Genomic DNA, 18,828 nt, shown 5'->3' on the forward strand with positions numbered 1-18,828 from the left:
CAGTGTGTATGTTTGTGTGGGACTGTCCCCCAGTGAGGGTCAGTGTGTGTGTGGGACCGTCCCCAGTGAGGGTCAGTGTGTGTGTGTGTGTGTGTGTGTGTGTGTGTGTGTGTGTGTGTGTGACCGTTCCACAGTGAGGGTCAGTGTGTGCGTGGGACTGTCCCCCAGTGAGGGTCAGTGTGTGTGTGGGACCGTCCCCCAGTGAGGGTCAGTGTGTGTGTGGGACTGACCCCAGTGAGGGTCAGAGTGTGTGTGTGGGACCGTCCCCCAGTGAGGGTCAGTGTGTGTGTGTGTGTGTGTGTGTGACCGTCCCACAGTGAGGGTCAGTGTGTGCGTGGGACTGTCCCCCAGTGAGGGTCAGTGTGTGTGTGGGACTGTCCCCCAGTGAGGGTCAGTGTGTGTGTGTGTGTGTGGGACTGTCCCCCAGTGAGGGTCAGTGTATGTGTGGGACTGACCCCAGTGAGGGTCAGAGTGTGTGTGTGGGACCGTCCCCCAGTGAGGGTCAGTGTGTGTGTGGGACCGTCCCCCAGTGAGGGTCAGTGTGGGTGTGGGACCGTCCCCAGTGAGGGTCAGTGTGCGTGTGTGTGTGTGTGTGTGTGTGTGTGTGTGTGTGTGACCGTCCCACAGTGAGGGTCAGTGTGTGCGTGGGACTGTCCCCCAGTGAGGGTCAGTGTGTCTGTGTGGGACCGTCCCCCAGTGAGTGTCAGTGTGTGTGTGTGTGTGTGTGGGACTGTCCCCCAGTGAGGGCCAGTGTGTGTGTTTGTGTGGGACTGTCCCCCAGTGAGGGTCAGTGTGTGTGTGGGACCGTCCCCCAGTGAGGGTCAGTGTGTGTGTGAGACCGTCCCCCAGTGAGGGTCAGTGTGTGTGTGGGACTGTCCCCAGTGAGGGTCAGTGTGCGTGTGTGTGTGTGTGTGTGTGACCGTCCCACAGTGAGGGTCAGTGTGTGCGTGGGACTGTCCCCCAGTGAGGGTCAGTGTGTGTGTGGGACCGTCCCCCAGTGAGGGTCAGTGTGTGTGTGAGACCGTCCCCCAGTGAGGGTCAGTGTGTGTGTGGGACCGTCCCCAGTGAAGGTCAGTGTGCGTGTGTGTGTGTGTGTGTGTGTGTGTGTGTGTGTGACCGTCCCACAGTGAGGGTCAGTGTGTGCGTGGGACTGTCCCCCAGTGAGGGTCAGTGTGTGCGTGAGACTGTCCCCCAGTGAGGGTCAGTGTGTGTGTGGGACTGTCCCCCAGTGAGGGTCAGTGTGTGTGTGTGGGATCGTCCCCCAGTGAGGGTCAGTGTGTGTGTGGGACCGTCCCCAGTGAAGGTCAGTGTGCGTGTGTGTGTGTGTGTGTGTGTGTGTGTGTGTGACCGTCCCACAGTGAGGGTCAGTGTGTGCGTGGGACTGTCCCCCAGTGAGGGTCAGTGTGTGCGTGAGACTGTCCCCCAGTGAGGGTCAGTGTATGTGTGGGACCGTCCCCCAGTGAGGGTCAGTGTGTGTGTGTGGGATCGTCCCACAGTGAGGGTCAGTGTGTGCGTGGGACGGTCCCCCAGTGAGGGTCAGTGTGTGTGAGTGGGACTGTCCCCCAGTGAGGGTCAGTGTGTGTGTGGGACCGTCCCCCAGTGAGGGTCAGTGTGTGTGTGTGGGATCGTCCCCCAGTGAGGGTCAGTGTGTGTGTGGGACTGTCCCCCAGTGAGGGTCAGTGTGTGTGTGGGACCGTCCCCCAGTGAGGGTCAGTGTGTGTGTGTGGGACCGCCCCCAGTGAGGGTCAGTGTGTGTGTGTGTGTGTGTGTGTGTGTGTGTGTGTGTGTGTGTGACCGTCCCACAGTGAGGGTCAGTGTGTGCGTGGGACTGTCCCCCAGTGAGGGTCAGTGTGTCTGTGTGGGACCGTCCCCCAGTAAGGGTCAGTGTGTGTGTGGGACCATCCCCCAGTGACAGTAATTAAACTACTTTCACCTCACATAGCAGATTGAACAGTACAACACAGGATCAGGCCATTCGGCCTGGGCCACTTATTCCAAATATGATGTCAGAAAAATCCATAATGATGCCTGCAAGTGACCCATCTCCCTGCACAATCACTTGTCGGCCTGACAGCTTCTGAACCGCCATCATCACCGTCTGCTTCCACCGCGCGCCCGGCCGTCTGTTCCAGGCATGACTATCACACAAACAAGCCTTCCCCCCATGGACTCTGTACAACTCTCACTGCCTCAGTAAAGCAGCCAAGATAATCAAAGACTCCTCCCACCAGGCCAATCCCTCTTCCCTCCTCTCCCTTCGGGCAGAAGATACAAAACCCTGAAAGCACGTACCAACTAGCTGAAGGACAGCTCCTCCCCTCTGTTACCAGATGCAGATTGAGATTCACTTACTTACCACATGTGTCACACATGGAAAAATACACATTACCAACCTTAGGGCAGCCCACCAGTGTCACCACATGTTACGGCACCATCACATCATGTCCACAGTGTCCAGCAGAACCGCAACCACGATCATGAACAAGACTCCTTATGGAATAACGGTCAAGTCTCAGTCCCTCAGCCTACTGCTCCTCACTGTCCGCCCTGTCTGTATCTATATCTCTATATTCTGCATTCTCTTTCCCCTTTGTGCTCCTTCGACGTGCCTACGAATGGAATGATGTGTCTGGGGGGGTCGGCAAACAGGAGTCGCTCACTGTATCTCGGTACGTGTGGATACGATAAACCAATAAGCTATCTCCAATATTCAATGAATAACCCACGCACGGGCAACAAAACTGTAGGACTAGTCACGGGCTGGGGCCTCTGTGGTGAATGACTCACCTCCTGACACCTGTGCACAAGCCAGCAGCCTGTTGGGAGGATTCCTCACCCGTCTCTCCCACCAAGCAGGCAAGAGATCAAGGTCGAGGTGAGAGCAGCATTCGGTTCCATTGTACATCTGCATGAACTGCTATCAGTGAAATTGTCCTGCATGCTCTCCTGCATTCAATGCTTCAATAGGTACACTGAATGTCAGAGAATTGTATACAATATACGAGGGGTGATTCATAAGTCCGTGGCCTAAGGTAGAAGGAATCAATTTTAGAAAACCCAGCACATTTATTTTTTCCTACATTTACACACTTAGTCCAGCCGTCGTGGAGCATACGGATCCCTTCTTTGTAGAAGTCAGTGTCTTGGACCTCCAGAAAGTGGTCCACAGCAGGGGTGATTGATAAGTTTGTGACCTAAGGTAGAAGGAGATGAGTTATTAACTTCAAACTTTCTGCATTTTCACTCAAAGAGTTGAATTGCACGAGCATGTAACAAGAGCTGTATAACTCATCTCCTTCCACCTTAGGCCACGAACTTATCAATCACCCCTGCTGTGGACCATTTCTACAAAGAAGGGATCCGTATGCTCCACGACCGCTGGACTAAGTGTGTACATGTAGGAGGGGACTATGTTGAAAAATAAATGTGCTAGGTTTTCTAAGATTGGCTCCTTCTACCTTAGGCCACGAACTTATCAATCACCCCTCATACATCCTGAAATTCTTTTTCTTCACAAACATCCATGAAAACAGAGGAGTGCCCCAAAAATGAATGAGAGTTAAACATTAGAACCCCAAAGCCCCCCAGATACCCCCTCCCACGCACAAGCAGCAGCAAGGCGATGACCCCCACCCTCCTTTCGATTGGCATTTCACTTCTGGGGGTTAGGAAGGGAATTGTGCCCGGTCAGGACTGAGCTGCAGGGAGATGCCGAACGGGAAGAGCACTTCGTTCTTTCAAATGCAGGGGACCGAGAGGTGACCCGAGAGGGGTTGAGAGGGCAAGGGTCACCCGTTTATTCCTCTCTATAGGCACAGCCTCTCAATACAAGGATGTCCCTTTAGAACAGACATTTCTTTAGCCAGAGGCTGGTGAATCTGTGGAGGCCAACTCACTGGATATATTTAAAGTCTGATAGGTGCTTGGTTAGTCAGGTTGTCAGGGCTGAAGGCAGGAGAATGGGGTTGAGAGGGATAATAAATCAGCTATGATGATATGACAGAGCAGATTCAAGAGGCCAGTGACACTGCTTTAATGTCATCTGGACTTGTGGTAAATGGTAATGTTTACAGAGCTCTGTGTTCTGTGTTCTGTACACTTTCCATAGAAGGAATACAGCAGAGATTCACCAGGCTAGTTCCAGGAAAGGCCAAGACTGCAGATGTAGGAATCTGGAACAACACACAAACTGGGAGGAACTCGGCAGGTCAAGCAGCATCCATGGTGGGAAATAGACAGTCAGCATATTCAGCTGAGACCTTTCATCTGGACTGGGGTACGGGGGGGGGGGGGGTACGCCCAGGGATGGATGGCAGGGTTTGCTATATGGGGAGACACAGAGCAGACTGCGACTGGGTTAAAGTATGAGGTGCATTCGATGGCTCTGGGCCTGTACTTGCTGGAGTTTAGAAAAATGAGCAACACACACAAAATGCTGGAGGAACTCAGCAGGCCAGGCAGCATCTGTGGAAAAAAGTACAGTCGAAGTTTTGGGCTGAAACCGTTTGGCAGGACTGGAGAGAAAAGTGCTGAGGAGTAGATTGAAAATGTGGGGGGGAGGGGACAGAGAACCACCATGTGATAGGTGAAACCAGGAGGGGGAGAGGTGAAGTATAGAGCCTGGAAGTTGATTGGAGAAAGAAACAGAAGGCCATGGAAGAAAGAAAAGTGGGGAGGAGCACCAGAGGGAGGCGATGGGCGGGCAAGGAGATGAGGTAAGAGGGAAAAGGGGATGGGAAATGGTGAAGGAGGGGGGGCAATAACAGAAGTTAGAGAAATTGATGTTCATGCCATCAGGTTGGAGGCTACTCAGACGAAATATAGGTGTCTTCCAACTTAAGTGCAGCATTATCATGACGGTGGAGGAGGCCATGGATGGACATATTGGAATAGGAATGGGAAGTGGAATTCAAATGGGTGGCCACTGGGAGATCCTGTTTGTTTTGGCGGATGGACCCTAGGTTCTCGGTGAAGCAGTCCCCCAATGTACGCCAGGTCTCGCCAACGTACAGGGGGCCCCACCGGGAGTACCGAACACAGCAAATGACCCCAACAGACTCGCAGGTGAAGTATGGCCTCACCTGGAAGGACTGTTTGGGGCTCTGAATGGTAGTGAGGGAGGAGGTGTAGGGCAGGTGTAGCACTTGTTCCACTTGCAAGGATAAGTGTCAGGAGGGAGATCAGTGGGGAGGGACGAATGGACAAGGGAGTCACGTAGGGAGCAATCTCTGCGGAAAGCAGAAAGTGGGGGGGGGGGGAGGAAAAGATGTGTTTGGTGGTGGGATCCCATTGGAGATGGTGGAAGTTCCGGAGAATTATGTGCTGGACATGGAGGCTGGTGGGGTGGTGGTTGAGAACAAGAGGAACCCTATCCCTGGTAGGGTGGCGGGAGGATGGGGGTAAGAGCAGACGTGAATGAAATGAAAGAGATGCAGTTGAGGGCAGTGCTGGTGGTGGAGGAAGGGAAGCCGCTTTATGCCCTCGAGGGTCAATTTTTTCACACAGAGAGTGGTGAGTGTGTGGAACGAGCTGGCAGAGGAAGTGGTTGAGACAGGTAGAACAGTATCATTGAAGAAGCTGTTGGACAGGTGGAAGGAGGGGTGAGGTTTAGAGGGATTTATTGCAGGAAAGTGGGACTAGCTGGGTGGGCATCATGGCCAGCCTGAACTGGTTGGGCCGAAGGGCCTGAATCCACGCTATATTGCTTTATGAACGTAGGAAACGCACGCCAAAGGTTAAGAGGAGGAGGCAGGAGCACGGCTGGATACAGGGAGGATGGAGGAGAGTCAAGGACCAGGAGACTCAGAATTAGGGGTCTGATGAAGAGCAATTCCCTGACTCAGAGGCTGGTGAACTTCGGAACCCTTTCTTGCCGAGGCTGTGGGGGTTCAGCTGCTGTCCGCTCAGAAAAGGGACTGATAGATTTCTGGATGTTAAAGGAATTGAGGGTACAGCAGAAACTGCTGATGTTGGAATCTGGAGCAAGAAACAAGACCCTGGAGGAAATCAGTGGGTCAGACAGCGTCTATGGAGGGAAGTGGAGAAATCCAGCCCACAGCAAGGGTCTCAAGCTGAAACACTGGCTGTCCATTTCCCTCCACAGATGCTGCCCAACCCGCAGAGTTCCTCCAGTGACTTGGTCCTTGTGAGAGAATGATAGAGCACTACAGTACAGAAACAGGGCCTTTGACCCATCTAGTCCATGCCCAACTATTAATCTGCCTGGTCCCTTCGACCAGCACCTGGACCATCGTCTCCACACCCTCTATATGAGAGATATGTGAACAGGAAGGGCAGCTGGTACTGAAGCTGGGACGTTGTGTTGCTGTTACACAAGTTGTTGGTGAGGCCACACTTGGAGTACTGCGTACAGTCTTAGTCACCCTGTCATAGGAAAGACGTGGTTACACTGGGAAGTGTGCAAAGAAACTTTATGAGGATGATGCCAACACTAGGATTTGAGTTGTAGGGAGGGGCTTGGAATGCCAGCGAATGAGGGGCAACCTCACAGAAATGCTTAAAGTGATGAGAAGCATAGATAAGGGGGATTGGTACTGTCCTTTCCCCAGAGGATAGGACTCCAAAACTACAGTGCATCAACTTCTGATGAGAGGGAGATGAGGGCCAGAGAACCGTGAGTGTGTCAGAGCGGTGAGAGCTGTCAGAGGAAGTGGCTGAGGCAGGGACAATAATAACATCTAAGAAGAACTTGGGTAGGTACATCAATTGGTGGGGCTTGGAGGGAGATGGACTGAATGTAGAAAATTGGGACTAGCTGGGTAAAAACTCTGGTCAGCATGGACTGGTTGGGCCACAAGGCCTGTGTCCATGTTGTATTGCTTTATTTTATTTTATTTTAGTTATTTAAAGACACAGTACAGTAACAGGTCTGTTACTGTCACCCAATTATATCCATGTGACCAATTGACCTACAAATCTGTATGCCTTTGGATATGTGCCAAACACAGGAAATTGGGGTGAGCTGTCAGCATGGAGAGCTTGGGCCAAAGGGCCTGTATCTGTGTGGTACTGCTCTATAAATAAATGAGGATAGCACCGAGGTAGGAAATCGGCTGTGAGTGGTCAAGAAGGGCAAACAGTCTGTTCCTGCTCCTGTTTCCAAAGTTTTTACATTCCAAATTCTCTGGTATGGGGTCAGATCTCGCCCTAAGATTGTTTATTGACCTTCCTTTAATGCCATTGAATCCCAGTAGATTCTCCTACCATTTCTGTAGCCAAGTCATCACATCCCTCTGTTCCCCCACAGCACGTCCAAACACCGCCCCCTCCCCACACACACAGTTTCCGCTTACATTCACTGAGAGAAGCAAATCATATGCCCCTGGGCCAATTAGACCAAATTTGAATCAGTTGGGCAGATTCGTCAAATGAGTCCAAATTTGGAGCATTCTGAGCAATTCTGGTCACTGATCTACAGGAAGGATATCAACAAGATTGAGAGTACAGAGAAAATTTGCAAGGATGTTGTCGGGACTTGAGTTATTGGCGAGATCAGGACTTTATTCCTGGTGTGTGGGAGAATGAGGGGAGATTGATAGAGGTACACAAAATCAAGAGGGGTATAAATAGGGTGAATGCAAGCAGGATTTTTCCTCTGAGGTTGGGTAAGTCTGGAAGTCGTAGGTTAAGGGTGAAAGGTGAAATGTTTAAGGGGAACATGAGGGAGAACTTCTTCACCCAGAGGGTGGTGCAAGGGTGAAATGAGCTGCTGACAGAAGTGGTGGGTGCGGGTTGAATTGCAAGCTTGAAGAGAAATTGGATAGGCACAAGGATGGGAGGGTTTGGAGGGCTATGGTCTGGATGCAGGTCAATGGGACGGCAGAAGGGCAATTCAGCTCAGATTAAATGGGTCAAAGAACCTGCTTTTGTGCTGTGGTACTCTGTGACACTGTGACTAATTACTGCCCCACACAGGGGCATCTAGTCCTGCTCCATGGGGCTACTGGTTCCTCAGTGTGGGTGAGGAAGATCAAAAACCTGGGCATTGCATGTCAACAAAACAGAAGAGCTGGTCGTGGACTTCAGGAAGGGGAAATGCTCCTGTCTACTTCGATGGTGCTGAGGTTCTGAAGGTTGAAAGCTCCAAGTTCCTGGGAGCGAACATCACCAGCAGCCTGCCCTGGACCAAACACGTTCTTATCAACGTGAAGAAAGCTCAGCAAGGCTTCTACTTCCTCAGGAGGCTGAAGAAATTTGGTATGTCCCTGTCAACTCGTACGGTATTTTATTGACGCACCACAGAAAGAATCCCATCTGGATGCACCTCAGTTTGGTATGACATCTTCTCTGCTCACGACTGCAAGAAACTGTGGACACAGCTCAGCAAGTCAAAGAAATCAGCTCCACTCTCTGGAGTCTGTCTACACTACTCACTGCCTCGGTGAAGCAGCCAGCATAGTTAAAGACCGCACCCTGGACAGTGTCTCTTCCCTGCTCTCCCCTCGGGCAGAAGATAGAAAAGCCTGAAAACAGGCTCAAGGACAGCTTCTACTTCATTGTTAGCGGGCTACTGAACGGTTCCCTTTCTTGTGAAGGGGGGTGGAGTTTTGGAACAGGGAGGTCATGTTTCAGTTCTACGGGGAGTCAGTGAAGCCACATCTGGAAGGGCACGGTCCTGGTCAGCTTTCCTGCGCAAAGGAGGTAGTAACACCGGGAGCAGTCAGAAGGAGATTCGCCAGCGTCATTCCTAGGGCGAGAGGGTTGGCCTAACAAGAGAGGCTGGTCATTTTGGGTCTGTATTCAAAGTTCAAAGTATATTTACTATCAAAGTACATATACGTCACCATCTACGACCCTGAGACTCATTTTTTGCAGGCGTACACAGTTAATCCCAGAGACATAATGGAATCAATGACAGGCCCGACAGGACGCACAACCAGTGTGCAAAAGACAACAAGATGTGTAAATACAAAGGAAAAAGAAAGAAAGAATAATAATAAATAAATAAGCAATAAATATCGAAAACGTGAGATGAAGAGTCCTTGAAAGTGAGTCCATAGGATGTAGGAACATTTTCAGTGAAATTATCCCCTCTGGTTGAAGAGCCTAATGGTTGAGGGGTAGTAATCTGGTGGTGTGGGTCCTGAGGCTCCTCTACCTCCTTCCTGATGTTTCCCGGGGTTAGGAGAATGAGGAATGACTTTATTCACACAGATAAAAGCTAGTAGCCTAGGAGCTAGCGTAATGCTTTAACACCACCAGCTGTAAATTCAGGATTCGAATCCCACTGCTGTCTATAGTTTGTTCAGTCTCCCCACGACCACGTGGGTTTCCAGTTGCCTCCATTCCAATTCCAAAGATGTACGGGTTGGGGTTAGTAAGTTGCGGCACGTTACGTTGGCGCCGGAAGCGTTGCGACACTTTTGGGCTGCCCAGGACAATCCTCGTTGATTTGATGTGACGTAAACAACATATTTCTCTGCATGTTTTGATGTTTCGATGTACATGTGGCAAATAAAGCTGTTCTTTACTCTTTATCTTTATCTTTCATCTTTAAGCTCCTGAGGGAGGGTTTGACGGGGAAGATTTTCAGATGTTCCCACCGGAGGGAGAGTCGCAAACATGGGACACAGACCCTGAATAAGGATCTGGCCACTTAACACTGAGATGTGTAGAAATGTCTTCAGTCAGAGGGAGGTTAATCTCCGGAAATCTCTGCCTCCGAGGGTAGTGGAGACCGGATTGTTGGATGTATGGTTACAGATAAATGTCAGAAAGATTCAGGGGTTGAGGGTTATGGGGAACTGGTAGAGAAGAGGAGGTGAAATCAGCCATGAACATGCTGATGATGGATAGGGCAGGACAGAGGGGCCAAGTGGCATCATCCTTCTCCCATGCTCTTGTGCTCTTGGTGGAGCAATAATGGCGGCGAGTGAAATAAAAGCAACAGCTCCCTGAGTCATAGTGCAATACAGCACAGAAACAGGCCCTTCGGCCCAAATAGTCCATGCTGACCACAGCATTCCCACTGCTAGTCCAACTGCCTGCATTCATCCCCTAACCTTCCAAGCCCCTCCCCTCCATGTACGCGGCCAAATGCCTCGGAAATATTGCAATTGCACCCACCTCCACCACTCCCTCCGGAAGCTCATTCCAGCTACTCTCCACCCTCTGGGTGAAGAAGTTACCTCTCAGGTTCCTTTCAAATCTTTCCCCTCTTATCTTGTATCTGTGCCCTCTAGTTTTGTACTCCCCAACCCTGGGGAAAAGGCTATGACCGTCCACTTTATCCATAATTTCTATGAGGTCACCCCCTGTTCTGCTGTTCTCCAGGGAATAAAGATCTCGTGTGGTCAACCTCTCCCTATAACTCAGGTCCCCTATCAGAATCTGAATCAGGTTTATCATCACTGACAGATGTCATGAAATTTATTGTTTTGTGGCAGCATAAAGCACTGTATACTATAGATTCAAAAAAAATAAACAAATAAATAGTACAAAAAATGAGGTATAGTTCTTGGGATCATGGTCAATTTAGAAATCTGACAGTGGAGGCGAAAAAGCTGATCCCATAACATTGAGTAGATGTCTTCAGGTCCTGTAGTTCCTCCTTGATGGTAGTAATGAGACAAGTGTACATCCCAGATGGTGGAGGATGCTGCCTTCTTGAGGCATATAGTCCAAGCAGCATCCTTGTAAGTCTCTTCTTGTCATGGTCCGGTCCGTGAAGTCCACATTCTGGTTCACGGTCCGGTCCATCGACCCTTGTTCCAGGTTTTCCTGTCTACCCTGTTTCTGTTCCTGTTGAGCACTAATTGAGGCAGCTGATTCTCGTTGGGGCTGGCTGCATAAATACCTTCAGAGACCAGGGCATGGCTGCTGGATTGTTCTTGTCCTTACTCCTTGTATCCATTCCCCTGCCTTCTGTTTCCTCGCTTGAAGCCTTGCCTTGTCTTCCTGGTAACTCTCGCCTCGCCTGAAGTTCTTGTCTCGTCTTGCATTGCCTGAAGCCTTGCCTTGTCTTGCTGGTAACTCTTGCCTTGTCTCACCTGAAGTCTTGTCTTGGAGCTACCCTGAACCTAGCTCCCTTCCTGTCCCTTGCCTCCGTCGGGTAAGCCAGGCCAGATTGCCATTACCCTGCGGTTGGTTCTATCCCTTCCTGTCCCTTGCCTCCGCTAGGTAAGCCAGGCCAAATTGCTGTTACCCTGCGGTGGGTTCTGTCCCCTCCTGTCCCTTGCCTCCGTCGGGTAAGTCAGGCCAGATTGCCGTTACCCTGCGGTGGGTTCTGTCCCTTCCTGTCCATCGCCTCCGTCGGGTGGAGATCCAAGCACTGCCCAGGTGTACCGCGCCCTGCTCAGGAGGAGCTTCAAGACCCCACGCCTCAAGCCTCTAGTCTCAACCCTCATCTCAAGTCTCCGGCCTCCAGCCTCGCCTCAGGTCTCCAGCCTCGCCCTGCCTGCCAGCCAAGCCACGCTCTTGCCTAGTTCTGGGGTCCGAGCCAGAGGCAAGACCCAGGTACTGGGTCCTTGTCCAGTCTCTGGCTCAGAGTCCAAGCCCGGGCTCCTAGCTCTTTTGTCCAGTCCTGTTCTGGGTTCCCGGTTTTCGTGTCCATGTCCTTGCCATCGCCCTGTATCCTAGTCCTGTCCCTAGTACTTCAGTGTCTGTGTCTTGCACTTGGGTCCGTTCCCAGCCACCTCCTTATGACACTTCTGCACCCTCTCCAGCTGGTCAACATCTCGGAACACAATATTCCACTTGTGGCCTTACCAACAACATACACTATGCAACTGCAACATAATTTCCTACCCCTAAACTCTGACTGATGAAGGGTACAGTGCTAAATGCCTTCTTCACCTCCCTCTGCTTTCAGTGAACCTCTTGGCAGAACGGTGTGGGCTGAACGACCTGTCCCGTGCAGCACTGTTCGATGTCGATTTTCTGCATTAACTCTGCACTTGTACTCCCAGCTCCCTCTGTTCCACAACGTTGTCAGTGCACGCACATTCACTGTACAGGTCCTACCCTGGCTTGACTGTCCAAAATGTAACACCTCACACTTACAAAATGCAGCAGGAACTCAGCAGGCCAGGCAGCATCTATGGAAAAAAGTACAGTCGACGTTTCTCCACAGATGCTACCTGTCCTGCTGAGTTCCTCCAGCATTTTGTGTGTGTTGCTTGGATTTCCAACATCTGCAGACTGCCTCTTGTATGTCACCTCACACTTATCTAAGTTGAAATCTATTTGCCATTCCTCAACCCATCTCCCTGAGCTTGGTATTGATATTATTTATTATTGTCACTTATGAAAGATACCGTGAACATCCAGTTCATACAGACACACTACATCAAGGAAAAAGGTAAAACAATAACAATGCAGAATAGAGTGTTAAAGCTACAGAGGAAGAGCGAGATCATAACGAGGTAGATTGTGAGGTCAAGGGACTGTCTTATCATCCAATAACTCTTTGTAAGTCACTGTAACCTGTTTTGTTGTTACATAGAACATGGTAGAGCACCCAGCTCCCTCTGTTTGAGGGTCAGTCACTGTGTCACCGGGCAGAATTACTGATTATTCTATACGAGGGCCAGTCACTGTATAACTGTACTGTGTCACTGTTTATTCAGGACGACAACCAGTCACTGTGTAACTGTACAGAATTACTGATTATTCTGTGTGGGGGTCACTGTGTCAGTGCTTAGACCTGGTTAAATTTTTGTTGCAATTATATCTGCCTGGATGAGTCGTTCTGTACAGAAAGCAGACCCACCGCCTGCTTTCCATACAAGGAGAGGATCTGGGCTGCCGCTGTTTCTCTGCGACTTATAAGGCCCTGTTCAGCCTGAAGAACATTGTTCAAATATTAATCAATCCCACACGCTCCCAGCCCATCCAAGGACTTCCCCAGCAGACAAGCTGCAAAATAAACGGCACACAGATTTAAAACGTTGGTCAGAAGACACAAGGAAGTCAGCGGAAAAGACTGTTCATATAGAGTGTAGATGATTATGGCCTCAGTGTTGTCTAGTCCGTATGTGCAACCTATGACAATTAGTTTAGTTATTCAGAGGTACAGCATAGAACAGGCCATTCGAGTCCTTCGAGCCACACCACCAGCAACCCACCCGTTTAACTCCAGCCTAATCACGGGCAACTTGCAATGACCAATTAACCTACAAACTGGTCTGTCTTTAGCCTGTGGGAGGAAAGTGCTACACTGGCTTCAACTGTGCTCAATGTTCCATGTTCTATGTTCTTATCATTGTGTACACCTCTATCAAGCCAGCTCTCATCCTCCTTCACTCCAAAGAGAAAAGCCCCAGCTCACTCAACTATCCTGACAAGACATGCTCTTAATCCAGGCAGCATCCTGGTAAATCTCCTCTGCACCCTCCCTAATGCCTCGACATTCTTCCCACAGTGAGGCGACCAGAACTGAACTCCATACTCAAGTGTGGTCTAGCCGGGCTTTCATGGAGCAGCAAACACACCCCCCCACCAGCCTTTGCCACGGGTGAGGAGATGGTCAGCAGGTGTGGGGGACACCTAGGAAGACGGCTGTGGGCATTGGAGGTCAAACGTTCCAGCTCCGGAACATCTCTGCAGGAGACACCATGAACTACGGAAGCTGGAACCTACGGCAACACACAGAGTCCTGAAGGAACTCGGTGGGTCGGGCAGCATCTATGGGTGGAAATAGACAGTCAACAGCTTTGGTCGAGGCCCTTCATTTTGGCTTCAGAGCCTCCACAGGGCAGCGTCCCCTGGGTCCAAGTCTACAGCACAAGAGGTTTACCAGCTGGAAATCTGCAACACTCACAAAATACTGAAGGAACTCAGCAGGTCAGATAGCACCTTTGATACAGCACAGTACAAGGCCTCCTGGTTCATCAAGGCAACGCAGTCCACTTACACCCATATGACTAGTTAACCTACTAAGAACAGGAAGGCAGATTACTATCTGAATGGTGTCAAGTTAGGAAAAGGGGAAGTACAACGAGATCTAGGTGTCCTTGTACATCAGTCACTGAAAGTAAGCATTGCAGGTACAGCAGGCAGTGAAGAAAGCTAATGATATGTTGGCCTTCGTAACAAGGGGAGTTGAGTATAGGAGCAAAGAGGTCCTTCTGCAGTTGTACAGGGCCCTGGTGAGACCACACCTGGAGTATTGTGTACAGTTTTGGTCTCCAATTTGAGGAAGGACATTCTTGCTATTGAGGGAGTGCAGCGGAGGTTCACAAGGTTAATTCCCGGGAGGGCGGGACTGTCATATGTTGAAAGATTGGAGCGACTGGGCTTGTATACACTGGAATTTAGAAGGATAAGAGGGGATCTGATTGAAACATATAAGATTATTAAGGGATTGGACACGCTAGAGGCAGGAAACATGCTCCCGATGTTGGGGGAGTCCAGAACCAGAGGCCACAGTTTAAGAATAAGGGTTAGGCATTTAGAACGGAGTTGAGGAAAAACTTTTTCACATAGAGGGTTGTGGCTCTGTGGAGCGCTCTGCCTCAGCAGGCTGTGGAGATGAATTCTCTGGATTCTTTCAAAAAAGAGTTAGATAGAGCTCTTAAAGACAACAGAGTGAAGGGATATGGGGAGAAGGCAGGAACGGGGTACTGATTGTGGATGATCAGCCGTGATCACAGTGAATGGTGGTGCTGGCTCAAAGGGCTGAATGGCCTACTCCTGCACCTATTGTCTATTGCCTAACCTGTAGGACTTTGGAGTAAGGGAGGAAACCGGAGCACCCGGAGGAAGCCAATAGGGTCACGGGGAGAATGTACACTCCTTACAGACATCAGCGGGAAATGAACTCCGTTTGCTGATACTGGTGCTGTAAAGCATTATGTTAATCACTTTGATAGCTTGCTTAGGGCATAGAACACAAAACATAGAACGTAGAACAGACAGGCTTAACCGACAGACCATAATCATTAAGCATAGGCAGCAACGTCTCCGCTACGATTATCGCAGTTCCAAGGAGCAAACATCACCCGTATCCTGTCCTGGTCCAATCATGCTGATATCACAAACAAGAAAGCTCACCAATGCCTCTATTTCCTCAGAAGGCTAAAGGAATTTGGCATGTCCCCTTTGACCTTTACCAATATTTATCAATGCACCTTAAAAGGCGCCCTATCCAGAGGCACCACGGCTTGGGACTGCAACTTCTCTGCTCGTGATCGCAAGAAACTGCGGAGAGGTGTGGACGCAGCTCAGCACATCACAGGAACTAGCCGCCCCTCCGTGGACTCTGTCTACACTGTCTCAGTAAATCGAAGACCATCGGTCAGAAGGTACAAAAGCCTGAAAGCATGTATCACCAGGCAACAACAATAGCTTCCATCCCGCTATTATAAGACTTTTGAACAGTTCCCTAATATGATAAGATAGACTCTTCACCTCACCATCTACATCACTATGACCTTGCACTTTATTGTCTACCTGCACGGCACCTTCCCTGTAACTGTAGCACTTTATTCTGCATTCAGTTATTGTTTTCCCTTGTTCTACCTCAATGCACCGTGTAATGATCTGATCTGTATGGATGGGGTGCACGGCGAGGTAAATGCGAGCAGGCTTTTTCCACTGAGGTTGAACTAGAGGTCATAGCTTTAGGGTGAAAGGTCGTGTATGCAGAACAGAAGTGGTGGATGAGGGTTCAATTTCATTGTTTAGCAGAAGTTTGGATAAGTACACAGATTGGAGGGGTATGGAGGGCTAAGACCCAGGCGCAAGATGAAGAGACTAGGCAGAAAAATACTTCAGCATGGACTAGGTGGGCCAAAGAGCCTGTTTCTGTACTGTAGTATTCTTTGACATTTGACAATAATAAACCAATTTACCAATTTTCTGTTTTTTTTATTTTAGATTTCTAGCATCTTTGTCATCTGTTCTTTGGAAAGGAAGATGTTGGAGGTAGTGAATGAAACAGACTGAGAGCAGGGAGAATGTAGACAGAGGGAGCAGGGTGGGGCTGGGGGAGAGAGAGGACAGGGAAGTCTGAAACTAATACTGGGGGTTAGGGAAAGGAACCCTATCCAATGGAAGCATCTTCAGCAGGAAAACCACCAATCTTTCTCTGCCATACGAAGGAATTAGATCAGAACAGAGAACAACACAGCCCAGGGACAGGCCCTTCAGCCCATAATGTTGTCCCAAACCAATTAAATTAGGAATCAAATGGCCAACTAAACTAATCTCTTCTGCCTATACAACGTCCATTTCCTTTTATTTTCCTCACATTTGTGTGTCTATTTAAAAGCCTCTCACTGCCTCCACTAATAAAGACAAGTATGCTAAACGCATTCTTATTACAGTTACAGTGAGAGAGCAGTCAGGCAAGGTTCCTGGATGTCTCTGTGTGGGAAATGTTTGCACAAAGTCCAATCTCACAGATGTCCACACCCAACTAGGAGTCAAGTCAGCGACCGGGAGCCAGGACCCAGTGACTCCTGGCTTCGAGTGAGAGAGGGAGAACCTGCCAGGACCCCTACTCCTGATCACAGTGACTCCTGGCTGAAAGAGAAGTGGAGGAGTCAAGCAAAGTCCCCGCTCACGATCACTGACCGGTGCCTCCTGGCTTGGGGGGGGGGGGTGCGATCTGTTAGGATTCGGGGTCCTGACCACTGCCAAGTAACTCCTGCATGGCAGAGAGAGGGGCAACAAGCCAGCCACTGCCCTGACTCCTTCAGTGAGACTGACCTTCGTATGAAGTTCTCCCAAACAGAAAACATCCACCACACCCCAAGCAGCCCGGTCACTGCAGTCCAGGGGCAAAGGGTGGTTGCCTTGGGCTGATACCCAGGACCGGCCGGAGGTTAGGAAGAGGGTGTTCCCCAACAGGTCAGAGACCACTCCTGCAAGCCTCAATGAGAACTCGAGCCCATCAGCCTCATCCTCCCAACCTTTGCCCGTTTGTCGAGTTCTGCCGACCTCCAGTGCAAAACTACATGTCCATTTGCTTCAATTAGGAGATGGCAGAGGGCCAGATCGCGGAACGTTTGCTGAATCTGCAGACTGCTCCCTGATGCTCCCTGCTTTTGGGAAGTGAGGCGTAAATCAATGCCTAAAGAGAAAAAGAATGATTTACCTGGCAGCTGAAGGGTTCAGCAATGCTTGTCCATGTCTGCATGATTGCTGGGGCTGCAGCTCGGTGCCAGTTTTGCGACTGCTCTGCGCACAGACGCAGCTTTGGCTGAAGCTGTAGTACAGAGGAAGCCCGGCTCCACACACCCTCCCGAAAGGGCTCTTAGCATGTGCTTCCTTTCAAGTCTGGCTCGCATTTTACAGCGCATTCCTGCCACAGCTGGCAAGTGCAGAGTTCCCGCGAGCAGGGAGTGTACATGCCACCCAAAATGTGCACAGGTCACCTGCACACCCCCGAGCGCTGCACAGTCATGGCAGGGGTCCAAACACAGTTATCGAGCACACACCAAAGGGAGACAGAAGTGTACATGGGCATCTGAACCAGCTGCATTACTGGCTCATTCTGGTGCGATGGGCACGCACACACACACTCACACAATACAGACCGACCTTGGCTTTAGTGGGATTAGACTCAAAGGGCATCACAGCACCGAAACAGGCCCTTTGGCCCGTCTAGTTCATGCCAAAACGTTATTCTGTCTAGTCCCATTAATCTGCACTTAGACCATAGACACACCAACCCACAGCGCTGGAAAGTGTACGGTCATGGACTTTGGTAGAAGGAATAAAGGCATAGAATACTTTCTAAATGGGGAGCAAATTCAGATTTCAGAGCTGTAAAGGGACTTGGCAGCCCTCATGCAGGATTCCCTAAAGGTTAACTTGCAGGTTGAGTTGGTGGTAAGGAAGGGAAATTTAACGTTAGCGTCCATTCTGAGAGGACTAGAATATAAGGGGGAGAAGATGGCGGCGCGACGACAGCGCATGCGGCCTCTCTGGTGATGATGTCTGTTATCTGTCAAGTAGGGGACTGTGCATAATTCTGATTTGATGGAGACAGATGTAAGAATACGGAGGAACATCTGGAAAACTTTTGAAATGCCCGCTTCGCTGCTGCTGCTACTGTGTGGTAACCCGAATCTCCGGAGCAGAAGGCTCCAAAATCCTCGGCTTTGCTTGTTTCAGTGGCCAGGATGAGGTCAAAGGTGATCAGCAGAGGATGGCGCTCGGGAGGCTGTATCGGAGAGGCTGGTTGGAGGCTCGAAGTTTTTGGACGGATGGACTCAGTGTCGGCTACTTCCAAGGCATCGGCAAGTTAACGGTGCCTGGAGGTTTATGGCAGGGAGTTTCTCCCTTTTGCCGCCTGCTATTCGGGACTCAGGAGTCGATCGACTCGGGGACTTCTGAGACTTTATTTACCATGCCCATGGTTTGTTCTTCATCAAATTATGGTATTGCTTTGAACTGCTGTAACTATATGTTATAATTATGTGGTTCTGTCAGTGTTAGTCTTTGGTTTGTCCTGTTTTCTGTGATATCACTCCAGAGAAACATTGTATCATTTCTTAATGCACATATGCATTTCTAAATGACAATAAACGAGGACTGAGTGTCCTCATAATCTAAAAGCAAGGATGTAATGCTGAGGCTTGCTAAGGCACTGGTCAGGTCGCACTTGGCGAATAGTGAGCAGTTTTGGGCCTCTTGTCTAAGAAAGGATGTGCTGGCATTGGCGAGGGTCCAGAGGAGGTTCACGAGAATGACTCCAGGAATGAGTGGGTTCCCACTTCAGGAGCTTTACTCAGTAGAGTTCAGAAGAATGAGCGGGGATCTCATTGAAGCCAATCGAATTTTGAAAGGCCTAGATGGAGTGAGGGGGAGAGAATGTTTCCTATTGTGGGGGAGTCTAGGACCAGAGGGCACAGCCTCAGA

At 50.1% G+C, this 18,828-nt stretch overlaps 1 protein-coding gene across 10 annotated transcripts in view; it reads right to left on the reverse strand.

Annotated features, from left to right (window-relative positions):
- LOC140199300 (tensin-1-like) overlaps positions 1-18,828 on the reverse strand; it is a 416,856-nt gene that overhangs the window by 290,950 nt on the left and 107,078 nt on the right. For 2 of the 10 annotated variants that reach the window (XM_072261123.1, XM_072261122.1), the window contains exon 1: positions 17,060-17,154. The exons of the other annotated variants lie outside the window; for them this stretch is intronic. In XM_072261123.1, coding sequence (XP_072117224.1) covers positions 17,060-17,101 — 42 coding nt within the window. In that variant the 5' untranslated portion in view covers positions 17,102-17,154. Of the gene's footprint in view, positions 1-17,059; positions 17,155-18,828 lie in introns of those variants that run through there. 10 annotated transcript variants of the gene reach the window in all.

Source organism: Mobula birostris, chromosome 6 (genome assembly GCF_030028105.1).
Source record: "Mobula birostris isolate sMobBir1 chromosome 6, sMobBir1.hap1, whole genome shotgun sequence".
In the NCBI taxonomy this organism is placed as follows: Eukaryota; Metazoa; Chordata; class Chondrichthyes; order Myliobatiformes; family Myliobatidae; genus Mobula; species Mobula birostris.